The 15,004-nt window shown below is 42.1% G+C and overlaps 1 protein-coding gene across 3 annotated transcripts in view; it reads right to left on the bottom strand.

Moving 5' to 3' along the window:
- DNAJC13 (DnaJ heat shock protein family (Hsp40) member C13) overlaps positions 1–13,044 on the bottom strand; it is a 54,639-nt gene extending 41,595 nt beyond the window's left edge. For all 3 annotated transcript variants that reach the window (XR_009728684.1, XM_061374841.1, XM_061374842.1), the window contains exons 1-6: positions 12,827–13,044; positions 7,073–7,153; positions 2,800–2,875; positions 2,185–2,334; positions 1,813–1,854; positions 567–767 (exon numbers count right to left, since the gene is read on the bottom strand). Coding sequence is in view for 2 of the 3 variants with exons in the window: in XM_061374841.1 (XP_061230825.1) it covers positions 567–767; positions 1,813–1,854; positions 2,185–2,334; positions 2,800–2,875; positions 7,073–7,140 (537 nt within the window). In the remaining variant the exon portion in view is untranslated. The remainder of the gene's footprint in view (positions 1–566; positions 768–1,812; positions 1,855–2,184; positions 2,335–2,799; positions 2,876–7,072; positions 7,154–12,826) is intronic.
- Positions 13,045–15,004: the final 1,960 nt, after the last annotated feature.

Raw genomic sequence — 15,004 nt, 5'->3', positions numbered from 1 at the left:
TTCAATTCTGTATTGCTAGTTCTCTGCCAGAGAAAAGCACGCTGCAGTGCAAGAGACACAGAAACCATGATCTACAGGGCAAAGTCCTATTTTGTTAGTAGTGACCAAGGTAACAGTATTTACATCAGTGACCATGAATTAATTCCTGAAGATTCACTTCAGCTGCTCGGAGTATTGCACACAGAAACCCTTTTAGGATTTTGAAACCAACATTACACTGCAATATTTCCCAAGCAAAGCTGCTGAATATCAATCACAGACCTAAAAAGGAAGCACCACCACTGATCAATCTATTTTTGAATAGAACCTCTTCATCACTTAGGCAGATTAGGAACACTGACTGTCACTTCTGTAGCTTTGAGAAATGTCAGGAAACTCCCTGTCCAAATTACAGTCATACCAGCCAAATATAAATAACTGGCTATTTCATGCTAATAAAATAGAATACATTTGGGTCCCAAAGATGCACATATTTAAATGAACAAATTCCCTTGAAGCTTCGTTATTAAATACACAGCTATAAACAACCTAAGCACCATACCAAGATCTTTTGTTTTAGTACTCACCAATCTACTAAATCCTCCATAGAGGATACAGAAGCCTCCCTGATAGCCAGCAATATCAACAAAGCCTTCAATATTTCTGTAGTCATAGGAGCACAGGACTTTATTCGTTGCAGGATCAATTTGGTCAATACCTCCAGGAGTCACTTCCAGAATCACAGATTTCCTTGTATCACTCCAGTGATGTTTATAGCAGTTATATCTCTGCAGAGAGAGCTACTTTTAGATGTACACACACACACACACACGTTCCTCTACTACACAGCAACAGTTCTTTCCCTGTCTAGTAAGCAGTGTGGGTATAAAGTTCAAAAACTATGATTTCTCTTAATGCTCTTATCTATGTTTAGAACACTATGAATCCAAGTAGCTGTCGACTGACAAGGAAGTCAGCTCCAATAATGTATTCTGAAGAGAGAGCAGCCACTCCAAGAGGAAGTTGCTACATAAGGTGATCTCTTCACAGATAACGTGTGCTGTGGTTAGACAAGGAAACAGCTATTGCACCAGGTGCTGCTTTTCAGCTAATCGAACTAAATTAAGGTAAGCTTACCACTACACTGTGAATTTTGCACCTCCTGCAGTCACATTCCTTTACAAACACTTACTGAGAAACAGCAAAAGCTAGAGTAAGACAAAGGAGACACCCAAATTCCAGCAGTCTTGCTATGCTCATCACTAAAGATCTAGTCAGTAAGTGCTGTCTTCTGTGACAGGAAGACATAAAACCAAATATCAAGTCCAATACTCCATAGTGCCTTGAGTATTACTATATAACCAAGATTCATTACATAGCAATCTTGTCTTTAATTTGACATACAGGTATCTTCCTAGGAAACAACATGCCCACACCAAGCATTCAGGATGTTACACAGAAAACCATCCAGCGTTGGAAAGTCAAGTGTTGGAAGTAGTAAACACTGAATAATGAATCAAAGCTTCTGGTTTAGTTCTTCCTTCTCTCCAAATAAAACACCACGTGGCAAAGGCATTTATTTCAGCAGTAACATTCAGAGTCTTTAAGTGTACTACATAAGGCTTAGACCAAAGGGAGAGAACTCAAATATTCTACTGTTGAGAAGGTTCCCATTGCTTTTGATCAAACTCTTGACTTTCTCTTCTCAAAGCAAGACTTCAGATACAAATTTGCAAGTGTTTTTGGTGGTGTATACAGCACAAGCATCACATACATGAACAAAGTAAAGTCTTGAGATCATTCATTAATGATCCAGAGAAGCCAGGCACTCACCCTTCCTGTGATTTTTCCTTCTGAGAAGTCTGTCCTGAATCTCTGTATTTAAGAAAGTTAAAAATGAATGAATGCAAATGACAGCCGATCTATCCGGAAAGCCTATGTTTAAGCTGACCCTGTTTTAAGGGACTTGAACTAAGCCTCCTTGAAGGCTCACCATTTCACTGCAGTTCAATGCAGTCAGTATTTGCAGTTTACTATTTAAGAATCATGCACTAACTGCTGCAACTGACACTAGAACAAGTACATTAACATAACACATCAAAAGACAACCTGCTTTTATGTAAGGAAACAAAGCATAAGAAGCTACCACAAATTGTAATGATAACCAAGTACTTACTGCTTGCTTGAAGAAAAAAATCATCTTACCAGTGCCTCTGTAAGGAGTTCTGTTCTGTGCTCGGTGGAAAACTTCAGAGTTTCAGACTTTTTTCCACTCCCTTTCCGAAAAGTGAGACTAAATTCTGTTCCTTGTCCTTTTCCAACAGGGGAAATACTACAGATATCTCCATAAGGCCACTAGACAATTGAAAGTAATTAGATCACCCTGTTAGTAATTTTAAAGCTCCATCTCCTCCATTCAAAACCGCTCAGTACCTATAATAACCAAGCAAGTTGCTGTAATGAAACAGTAGCTAGCATGCTACGTGACAGCTTTAGCTCGAGCTTCCTATTTGACACTCTGCAAAGTAAGTAACTGCCCTGAGTCCCTTCAGGGACATAGATTTACAGTGATCAAACTTACACCAGTTCATTCAGAACAGCACACCCAAAAGCAAACTACTGCCTAAGGGCCAATAAAGACAAATTGCCTGAAAGTACAAAACCCACTGGATATTTGTAGAGTTAGTGAAGGCAGCACCAGTTTTCTGTTCTGGTTTTGCCAAGATCTCATCAGACTAGATGGTTTCTGAACCCCAAATGCCACTATTCACTCTGGATGGTGAATGTAAGTCAGAAATCAACTTCAGGAATGATAGTTACCTGATTTGTAACTTCTAGCGTGTTGGGATTGTATGTGGTGATGGCATGGGTTCCTACTGAAAAGACTCGCTTATACCTAGAATACAGAAGAATGTTAGTTTCTCCAGGAGTCACAGAAAAACCCTGCTGAAGCTATATACAAATCATTGTCAGGAAATAGATACGGAATTTTCTTTAGCTCCTCTGTTCTATATAGCCTGAAAGGGCACATACAATTTAAATACTACTAAATATATTTCCTTATGCACATCTTCTCCCAGGTTACCAGCAAAGTCAGGACCAAAGACTCTTGGAAAGTGTACTGAAAGGTACTACCAGATCAGAATGAATTCTAAGAAAAACCTAAAACAAAGACAACACACCAAAAACTCCCACAGAGATTGGAAATGGTCCCTCCAATACTCTAAAGCATCTGTCTGAAGCTGTCTCAGACAACAACTGTAACATTAAAGAAGCCAATTCACGCACCCGTTCACAACACATAACAAGTCAAAGTGTTCCTATGACCAAGCCCGATTTTCTTCACCTTGAGGAAAATCAGGGTTACTAAAGTCACAGACACTGAGATTGCTGAAACTATAGTGCAATATGCAGCTACTCATTGCCTCTCAATATCACAAGTATTTTAACTGCTATAGGGCTTAAAGAACAGTGTAGCACGGTAGCTGCTTGCATTTCAGGCATGTCAGAAACAAGCAGCAGTGAGCTAAAGCTAAGAAATTCAGACACAGCAAGAGCAAAATGGAAACTTTACCAGTTTCATTTCCTAGACAACATTCACAGCATACCCTGAACCATCTCTTTATATAGAGACTTATTTACATCTTTCTGTATCACAAAGTTTTGCAACATAACTAAGCAGAGTTTGAAACAGAAGATTATATTAAATCCTTACTACTTGTACAAACTTCTTGTTTTAGGGGACTTTATCTGGAACCAGTCCTGCCCAGAAAGTCGAGCAAAACCCAAATCAGAACCAGTTCTAGTAAGTGCTCTTTGACCAAAGAATCAGAATCTAAACATGGGTGCCTTTCTTGAATTTGAACCAAACAAAACTAATTCAGTTTCAGTTCTTGGTAACCTGTGGGTTTCCTAGGGAAAGGACCAACCAGATGGCTGACTAATCAGATGCATGCCATACTAGACACTGCATCAAGAAACCACTTCTTTACACTCTGGTGTTGCAGTCCCTTCTCTCTCACATCCCAGGTCTGCAGCACAAGCCATCATTTCTATAGAAGGTCAAACTTTGCATGAGTTTCAGATGCATTCAGAGCTGCTGCCTCATGTTATTTGACCTATCCTCTCTTGTCTCATAATAGCAAAGTCAAAAGTATCTGCCTGACACAGTCAATCTGACAAATTTCATCCCCTGCCATTTTCCATTATTCAGTCTGGTGCAGGTTTAAGCCATTACTGGCCCAGAAGAATTTATCTAGGAATTAAAGCATGTGCTTGTTTTCTTCAAAGCTTAGAAAAACCTGTAATATCGAAGTGACCTGCCACCTTAAAGATGCTTAATCTATTTGAAAAGCCTGTTTGGCTTTCCACGTAGTTGAATTTTCCTCATTTGAGATGCAGGTGAAAAGAAGTTGTAGTAATGAAGCAGAGCATTTGAAGTCACTCTAGCTGCTAATAATTCCACTCTATTCAGTCTGTCAAAGAATGCTCCAACTCTTAGATAAAATCCTTTGAGCAACCCAACTCTTCCCTCTCGTTGCACAATTTAGGCAGGCGTTGTGTCTATGATTTCCAAATAAGGCTTGTTTATCCTATTCTAAAGAACTTATCACAAGTAATAAAGCACTTCAGTACTTGTTTAAGGATTATTTGTTTACTCACCATACTAAAGAGCTTTACAGTGCTTTGTGGCAGAATAAAGATAGCAATGAGCACACGCAACTGAAGACTAGCTTCCATATAGCCCCTACCCTTCCTCCCCTCATGCTCAAGCCAGCATTTCAACATCTAGGAAGCATATCGATTACCCAGCATTCTTAATACGTGATGTGACAAGGAACACAAGACAGAACAGCAGGTTTACTGAGTTACCATTTCCTTCATCTCCTCTCCATAGGTAAATGCAGAAGACCCAAGTCTTGTTGCATGAACAGAGGAGACTCAGAAGTCAGTGTCTGTGAACACTTAAACATACACTTGTCCAGAACCTCACCTCTAACTACATAGAAAGGTATTTATATCTCTGGGCCTTGAAGGCTTACCATTAATTCTCTCTCATACTCTGCAGTACGGGCTAATACTAGGCTGCTTTGAGAAGAAGAATTTGAAGCAAATCTCCTCTTCCCAGTAAAAAGGCTATTGATTACTCACTAGTTCCTTCCAAGCACTCTAGAAGTCATACTTTTCTAATTAGGATCAACCTGGTAGACAAATTTCATACCACCACACTCAAAAGACAGCATTCATTAATTTTATAGAACAACAGAAAAAACAGTGGAGCACCATCATCTGTACTATTAGAAAATACTTTAACTGCTATGCATGCAGCCCATGAAGTGATTCAGGCCATTTAGCACTACACATCGAGTTACTGCCTTTTTTTTATGTTATCCATAGATTATACTGGGATTATAACTACAAACTGAGTGGACTTAAGTATTCAAATATTAGCTTACTAAAAGCCATATAAGCTTCTGCTGCAACATGAGGCAGCTGCTCACAAGATACTGCTTTCCCCTTCATTATGTGAAAAGGGTCACTGAGTTTTAAACTAAGCCTCTGTTGTAGACTTTAGACTTAGTGAGAAGTTCTAGAATACTTCAGAGTTTATCAGACCACTACTGCCAAAGTTCAAGATCATACTACTCCAACAGCCTGCATCATGTAGGAAGAGGCTCTTTAATAAAAGGCATTGGGCAGCAGAAGCAATCTGAGTTCTATCTATTTAATTTTCACCATGTGGCTCAAATCACACGCACGTTACACTTGCACACAGGCCACAGGAACTGCAGAAGAAGAGATCAGATATTTTCTGCTGGGCAACAGAAAGATTAGGAGGGACAAGCTGTCCTAACATTCTACCCCACCATAATATCTTTTTATTAGTGAAGGAAACTGTTTCTTCACCCATGCCCACACAAATCTAAAGGCATGGATCTTAACTCGGGTAGGACCCAATTTACAGATGTACTGAGTTAAAACTAAACACTAAACTTCCAATTTCAAGTCGATCAAGAATCTTGATAAAGGAAAGAGTTTGCCCTCGGAGAGCTGCTCAGTCTAGTCTCTACTCTGAACTACGCAGGGCTTTAAGTTTTGCTGACAGAGGCAGGGAGCAACTTGATTAGACACTAAAGCAATCTCATGGTTCTTCAAAGAACAGCTGAGAAAGATCTGTGGCTGCCACTCCTTGCAATCCCATCCTTTCCTTGCCAGGGTTCCCCAAAACTGAGAGGAAAATTTCATCAAGTATTTATCAGCAGACAACAACAAAACCCCCCCAATAAACAAACCCAAAAGAACCCAACCCTTTTCATCTCACTGGTCAAACAACATCATCTCTTAGTGTTGTCATCAGAATAAAGCTGTACTCATGCTCCTGAAGTGCAGACAACACACCCTGTTGGTTCTGTTGATGTTTAGGTAGCAAGGAAAAACCCCACTTCCACAGCACTACTGTGCATGTGAGAAGGAACAACCAGTAAGGATACCAAAGAAAAACCTATGAAGCTTTATGTATATATGTATGTGTAACAGCTGGCATCCAACTCAGCCTAACAGCTATGACAATTTAATGGACAGCTTTATTAGAAGTTCCCTAGCTTCTGCAGTCAGATGCATCGCTGAAAAATCATTTTATAGATCCAAGACCCCCTTTAGGGTTGAAGTTTATTTGTAGTAACAGAATTCTTCTATCCCACCTAGTACTTTGATGATCTATTACACAACGTGTTAAGTATATGCATGGACTGATCATACTCATCTGTACATAACATACTACTCCTCCAAGAACCTGTTCCAAGAAGCAGCACTTCCACTTTAAAATTAGTGCTTTATACAGTAATTTCAAGAGACTCAGAAGCTGAGTAAGTCAGGTGGTTCATTCCAGAGCTACAGAGTGTGGGAACATGGGCAGGGGAAGGCTGAAACACAAAACTGATCCTAGTGAAGATTCAGTTCACAGGCTGAGCAGCAGGAGCCTGTAGTTCAACTTTCATCCATCAATACAGGAACTACACAGTAAAATCCAATCCTGGAGAGGAGAAACTACACACAAAACATTAAAAGAACCCCCAAACTTTAAACTACTTACTTTCCCCTCCATGAATGTTTTGTTGTGTAGAAACAAGCAAGATCTCTGTTTTCTCGAATTATATTCATGCTGTGCCAAGCCCTGAAAACAAAAGAGACATCCTGTTAGTACTCATGATTTTCATTTAAAAGCAAAGTTCACTCATCATCAATATGCTTCAAGACAAAAAAGACTTTGTTCTTGAAAACTCAAATCACTGCTATGGCAATTCCAAACAAAAGATATTAGGAATACTTGTTTATCAGACAATGCATGGACCAAGTTGCACATGGAGCAGAAGCTAGTCTGCAAGAATACATATCCATAGCTTGCCTGAAGCAATGCTGAAGTAATCTGGTCCCAGTCCCGCTAGAAGTTAGACCCAACCCCAGTTATCGTTTTACATTCAGCTAATTTTCCTTGATTCAGCAAAGGAAGGTTTCTCATTTTGAGATAGATGACCTGTAACATTACCTCATTGCTAATTCCTACCCCCTACAACTTCAGGCTGTTTTCTTGCTGTAGCAGTTATGTAGTCATGAACACAAGAATGGAGAGCCCAACAGAAATGAACTTGAGAATTCCTGCCCCCAGGTGAATGACCAGCACAATAATCACAACCCACTAAAGAGAACTTGTGGTACTGCCACTGGAAAAAGAGAAAAGAGGTATTTACGCATTTCAATGACTCAATTTTTGAGTCAAGCTTTCAGACTTAATCCCTCACTGACTCGTGGCAAGTTAAATTCTCTAAATCCAGTTTTTGGGAACAAAGTTTCAGGAGGGGTAGATATCCAAGAGCACATATACATATACCTGGATTCCTCCATTCTGCCCAGTTTAAGAACTATGTTGCATTGTAATTGCCATGGGTAAGCAGCAAAACGCTACACTCTGTTTGTCCCAGCTACAAAGATCAGATCAGATCTAAAGTTATCTTTCAGAAGACAGTGCCAGATATTCAATCCCAATAACCCTCTTTTCAAGCCATTTTTTTGACATTAATGTGTTAGTAAAAATAAAATAAAAGGCTTATAACAAGACTAGCTCCACTAAGTACAGGATTATAAGATGTATTTTGCTGTAATTCCAAGTTCACTAATACCAGACTCCTCTGACCAGCTCTATTAAGTCTCCCAGACCTGAATGCTACCTGTTGTAGAGTATTTAAAGCAAGATGCTCTCCCACTTGCAAACATCTGGTCTTAATAATACTGAACTGAGAAACACTCATTTTATGAACCTCCATTACTTTCCCTTGGCTTTCACACCAGCATGTCACTAGCTTCACGATACTGCCACATGAAGTATTGTACATGCAGTGAAGTGACAAATTCCCTAGATTGCTTTTTTATTTAATGGAAACTATTCAAATGATAAAGCTTTGATGCGTTACTCATTGTTCTTCTGGACAGTGATTGTAACTCTGTCTCCCACTGAGATGACTTAACAGAGGCAATATATGCCAGAATCTTGCATACATCTTCCTGCAGTTTAACAGAACAAGGCTAACAATAGCCTAGTGTTCTGAGCTGCTGTGTTGAAGCCCAGCAATCATTTTTCAGTTGTCTTTGGTTCCACAGTAAGAGCAAGATGACAGGAAATAGCTCATCCCAAAGACAAAAACATTTCAGAAGAAATCAGGAAGTTCTCTTCCTTCCCTCATTCTGGCAAAAGCAGTGTAGCATCACTTTTACTAGACTAGCTACAATGTAGATAATCATATTATGAGGTAATTTTAGTACCAAAGACAGAATTACCATTGACTTTGCAGAGCACATCAGGTTTTAGTATTAACAAAGCTCAGCTCTATTACCAGTGTAAGCTATAGTGGCCTGCTTATAGTGGTCATATCATATTAATTTCCCAAAATAAGAAAGCCTCCTGTTCCCCTCTACCTCTTCTTTCTGTACTCAAGAGACCTTTAAGAAGTTGACTAACATAAAAATTGAGTTAAATTCTTTATTTCACTCATAGACTTATCCAGAACAAAAAAGCCCCAATTTTAATGACTACCTTAGCATCCTGATAATAGAAAACCACAACTTCTAAGGTTATTTTGCAGCACAGCCATCAGGTATCTGATACTGATGGCTCTCAAAAGTTTAATACTAGAGACACTTAGGTCAGACTTCCACTGGGTAGAAGCAACAAGTACTTTGGAAGTAGCAGCTTATGAACAGGTTTCATCTGGTCAAGGAAGAGCGAGCATGCCAAGCTGCAACTCCTTTTGGGTGCCCAACTCCAGCACTCCCTAGTACCTGGATACTGGAATTAGCTTTCTCACAAAACAGAAGTTCAACAACATTACATTCTCCTACTCGATTCTTGTAGTACTGCAAATAGGAGTGAAACAGCTTTTTGGTGAAAAAAGCTGAAACCACACTTTTGTAAGCTGCACATACCAGAACTAGCAACCCCCAAAGCGAGAGGGCCTGAATTGCTGCCAAGACTCCCCCCTGCCTCAGAGTTTAAGCTACACAAATAGGTACATTACACAAGGTGTGTTCAACTTGCATATGCTTCCCACTTTTCCAGGATTTCACATTCTTCAGACAAAGCCACCATCTGGGAAGCTATTTCAGGAAACAGAGACAAGTCAGTCTCAAAGTAACGAATAGAGTTAGAAACAAAGCTGTGACCTTGCAGGCATCAAATCAATAGGCAGAGCTGTAATTATACATACATCCCTCAGCTTAAACAGTGAGAAGTGTGGACATAGGTTCACAGAGTTTAGTGCAATACTCAGATTTCCTTTTTCCCTGATTATATTATTCCTCCACTATGACAAAGCTTCTGTATCTTTCTTAAGCGCAGGTTTAACCTATGCTAAGGTAGCACTTCAAAGCTTCACACAGGATTACTCCTCTACTCCACTCGGGTGGTAGGAATATCCCAGCAAGGCTAAAACACAAGGTAAAGTTCCTGGAAAGTCTATATGACACAGGTACAGATGCTCACATCAAGCTCAAGTGTGACTTCTCAGAGAGAAGACACAGCAAGAATATAAAAACAGGGACCGACTGGAAAGAAGTGAGAGCAAAGCACTGAGAAAAATCCACCAAGGTTTTGGGGTTCCACACCTGCCTTCTAGCTTCAAGGTCTGAAGCCTGATTTCCAGTCATCTACTCATGGAGCTTTAAAGGCATTCTTTAAATATATGACTTTTTCTGCACCAAAATGCTTTAGCCATCTGCCCCTGTTGGTGCTGTGCGTGCCAACTGGCAAGTTTGCCTTTTGCCAGCTTCTTTTTAACACTGAACTTTCTCCCTGTCCCTAAACACTACTCTGCTCTTTAAGTATTACAGCCTCATCACCTGTGAAAGCTGAGATTTCTTATCTGTTGTGCAGGAACTCATAGCCCTTTTTGTAAGGGAAGGAGAAAGACAAGAGACCCACCAGATCCTTAAGAGAGGATTAGCACAGTCTGCCACACTCATATCAGCATCCCCTACTTCAGTGGTCCAGGCTGCAAACAGGCTGAGTATTTCAACCTCACTACTACTAGAAGTCATGGTCCATCCTCCAGCTGACTGCCCCATTCCCTCACTGAGGACAACCAGAATCTTCCACACTTGTTTTGCTTTTCCGCCTACATTAGCATGCTGCTGTATCAAGGAACCAGTCTCATTCCCCAACGAGGTAGGTCAGTGTCAGAATAGAATGGTTTACTCGCTAATAGGAGGAAGAAAAAAAAAGTGCTCCTTTTCAGTCATATCAGTCATATTTTGACCATCTTGTCATATTTCTGAAGAATATTGTTCTATTTGAAGTCTTACTAGTGAGGTAGGATAATTGTTAAGTTTTTTATGGCATGAGAATATTTTTGTGATGCAAATCAAGACGTTGATTAGTTGAAAGTTCACACTGCAAGATACAGCTGAATGCCAGCTGAAGAATTACCTCAGGAAGCTTCACTTAGTGAGCGAGCTTCAAATCACCAGCTCAGACTGAAACACAGATCTGCCCCCTCAGAACAATCCACAGCACACTGCTTCAAATGTGGAAATTCCCAGTGATTCAGTCCCTCAGGACAAATACGTGCTCGGAAGCTGAAAAATACCACCATGACTCCCAGAGGAGCGAGCTGCACATACGAAATAAACCTTCCGAGAAGTTTATTCCAGCAAGGCTAAAAGGCAAGGTAAAGTTCCTGGAAACTCTGTACTATCCAGGGACAGATCCTCAGCTCCGAGTCTCCAAACACTTTGAAATCTGCGAGTGGAAAAAACCTGTCAGCAATAACGGAAAGAAGTCAGTAATCTCTGGTTAAGTGTTTTGGCACTTGGCTGCCTTTAGCAGGCAAGAAACAGACCACGATGCATATCTATAAACTGAAGCCAACTACAGCCAAGCATAGTTTTTACATCTACAACACTGGTCCTGTTATTTTGAACCAAGCCACGGCAGACTGTTTGAACAGCATCTTCCTAACACAATTCAAAGACAAAACTTGAGCCACTAGCATCCCTTCAACAGCCTTCCTCCTTTTCTGTGGACCTCAATGCATGCAAGTGGCTTGCACAGACAATCTTAATTAACAAGAAAAAGCTTTGGCTTCAAAGTATTTCAGTTCTAAAGCAAGGAGTATTTTGTGAAACACAGTATTACTTAATGGGCACTAAATAATAGGAAACAAAGCCGCTACCTCCTCTGCTTCTCAGACTCACTGCCATAGATCTGATTTCTGAAAAAGCATGAGAGAGCAAGCAAAAATACATTTCAGATTACATTAACTTCAAAAGCAACCACAGAGCAGAGAATAGCTGCACTAACAGCAAGGCTCTAAATAAATGTATATGCCTACGTTTCCCTCTGAGCAGCACGCTCAAACATTCATTGGGCTTGAGGGCACCAAGCTGAAAACAGAACAAACCCTCCCCACCCCAACTGAAACACTAAGCACATTTGTACAGCTCAGAGCTTGGCCCTCAGCAGAGACACAGCTATCAAGGTGCAAGCTCCACACCACCTGACAGGGAAAGAAAATCTACCTCAAAGGCTGCACGCAGCTCACTGCGGGCAGAAAACCACTGAGGATATTGTTTTGCCTTGAGGAAAACAAACAAAAAAATCAAGTAAAAAGCATCCAGAGGAGAAACTCAGAAACCTCTGGAAAAATAAGCACATTAAGGGTGGATTTTCTGAAAGACATATGTAGTTCTACTCATGCTCTTCAAGCATATTATTACCACTCAAAAAAGACATAAAATCTCATCTTGGTGAGAGCAAGTCTCCTTCTTGTCTCTCCCACTCTTCCCAGAGCATCTCATTAAGAGTATATTTTGATCCGAGGCCTGAAGGCAAAAAGTAACATATCTTTTCTCACTGGACACGCTAGTGCTCATCTAGGAAAGCGACAAATTCTGCCCCACGGCTACAGAAGCTGCATCAGGCACAGAGCAGTGAAACACCAGGCAGGCTGAGGCTGGAGAAAAGCCCAGCCTTTCCCCTGCTCGGAGATACAGGAAGAGAAGGGCTCGGGAGTGCAATAAAGCAGGTTCCACCGCAGGGAAGGACCTGGCTGCTCACCGCCGCAGGCCGCCCCTTGAAGCCGGCCCCCCGCCCCTCCATGGCTGGGGCAAGACACGGGGGGCTTCGCAGGCGGAAGCATCTGCCCCCGGCGGCAGAGCGCTGCCGAGCTCCCCACACCGCCCTCACCCGCACGGCCTCGATGGCACCTCGGTGCCTGAACGGCCCGCCCGGGGCTGTAAGGAGGCAGCGGGAGAGACACACCGCCGCCTCCTGCTCACCTCCCCCGCCGCTGGGATTTACCTGGCCGGGGAGCCTGCGCTGCCCGGACCTGCCCCCACCAGCACCGCACTTCCCGCCGCTGCCGGCGATAAGGGCGAAGGGCTGCTGAGCAGAGCCCTCGCCTCTCAGCCTTCCGCTGCCCCGGCAGCAGCCGCTACACCGCTCCAACTCCCTCAGCGCCTGGCGCTGGAGGCCGCCATCTTAGCTCCAGCACCAAGACCGCCCTCCCCACGCAGCCGCCGTCGAGCCCGGCACCGTCACGGGACGCGGTCAGCTGACACGCTCGCTCCCGCGAACCCAGCCACCGCACCCTCCTGTCCCCGCCCCCGCCCCCGCCCCCGCCCCTGCCCCGCCGGGAGCCGGAGCGGTGCCGCCGTGCGCATGCGCAGAGCCGCTGCCGTGCGGAGGGGACGTCGCGCCTTCGTCACCTCAGGCGTGGGGTGGGTCGGGCGTGAGGTGAGTTGTTGTGTAATTGCCGAAATAACAACTTATGGCGGGTTAAATGTGGCTGAACCCTGGTTTGTGTGGTGGTGTGACCACCATCAGAAGTTCTTACGGGACCATTAAGCTCTTTGTCAACTTCTCTCGTTCTGTACTGGACATAAGGCTTGCCAGAGATGGGATAAACTACAGCAGCATTGTAACAGCTTGACACGTTTGCCTTAAAATGCCTAAAGATGTAAGTATTTTGGAACATGACTCACATTAGAACATATGAGCTTACCATGCCTTTACTTTAAAATAGTGTTCTTAAAAGTTTACCAATCATAGAACCAGCCAGTATGGAAAAGAGCTTCAAGCTCGTTCAGTCCAACCCTTCCCAGCACTGCCAAGGCCACCACTAACCCATGGCACTGAGGCCTCGTCTCCACACTGTGTGAACACTTGCAGGGACGGTGACTGCAGCCCTGCCCTGGGCAGCCTGTTCCAGTGCCTGAGCACCCTCTGGGGAAGGAATTGTTCCTCAGCTCCATCTAAACCTGCCCTGGTGCAGCTTGAGGCCGTTTCCTCTTGTCCTGTCCCTTGTTCCTTGGGAGCAGAGACCGACCCCACCTCACTCCAACCTCCTGTCAGGCACTTGTAGGGAGCCATCAGGTCCCCCCTGAGCCTTCTCCAGACTGAACCCCCCCAGGTCCCTCAGCCAAGAGAGAATTGAGGAATAAATAGAACTATTTGTATTTTAGAGAAATAAAATCAGAGGCAGTATATTGCTAATTTTAAATTATTTATTACGTTTATTGTAATATATTTTATGTAAAATATTTAAATACTAGTAAGTCCTTCTGATAACTCTGGTCCTCTAAGTCCAAAATAGCGGTAATGGGAAAATAACATTACATTGAGGAAGATGATTAATTACTTTTTGGGCACAGAACTTTGAGGGTGAAAAAGTTGTATTGCCATACTAGGAACTGCAGAAATGTAATTTCAAATGGAAATGATATAATTCAGGAAATTTTCTTTGGCTGAATGCATGGAAGAGGTTTTGGAGGGGCTTGGAGGGATTTTTTTCTGTTCTCGTTGGTTAGTTGGCTTTGAGGGTTATTTTGTTGTTCTGGGGCTTATATGCTGGATTTAGTGCTTTTGTGTTAGCATAGGGTAGGTAAAACAGCAAGCAAAGAAATAGCTTGTTGGATGTTTATTACTTGAGGCCAAAGGATGACATTTCCGTAATGAAACTGGTATAACAAACTAGTAGTCAATATTTTCATAGCCAAATTTCAATCTGACAACATAGATTATGTTTCAGCATATTTCTCCAGCTCAAAATAGTATTTCAGCAATGAGCTATGTGTTTACTGTCTGTTTTCCTTTAGACGCTACCTCTATTTTTGGACATGCTTTTGTGTGAGTAGTGAAGTTGCCTTTGGTTATAATGCAGTAGAATGGTAAAGGGAAAGGAGGATACAGATTAAGAGTGCGAAGATCCAAAAGAGAATGGAGTAATAATTTTGAAATTACTCAGAAAGAAAGCAGCAGGAAAGGTGTGTTTAGCAGTTGAGACAGGAAGTTATGGAAATGATATTGTACAACATGGGAATAGATCTTCCAGAAATTGAGGTAGATCATGGTTTCATAACTGTTTAATTGTAAAGCGTGTGTGAAATGATAATTGTGTGTAGACAACAGCATTCTAGGTTTCTTGGTCATTGTTTCTTGTGAGCTGCTACTACTGGATGTTTCTTTGTTTTCTGTTTA

The sequence above is a fragment of the Neopsephotus bourkii genome, unplaced genomic scaffold (assembly GCF_033783945.1).
Source record: "Neopsephotus bourkii isolate Nb327-2 ecotype Australia unplaced genomic scaffold, CSIRO-AGI_Nbou_v1 NB_1655, whole genome shotgun sequence".
NCBI classification, from domain to species: domain Eukaryota; kingdom Metazoa; phylum Chordata; class Aves; order Psittaciformes; family Psittacidae; genus Neopsephotus; species Neopsephotus bourkii.
Note: the sequence above shows the minus strand (reverse complement) of the source record. Positions and strands in the feature narration are given on the sequence as shown.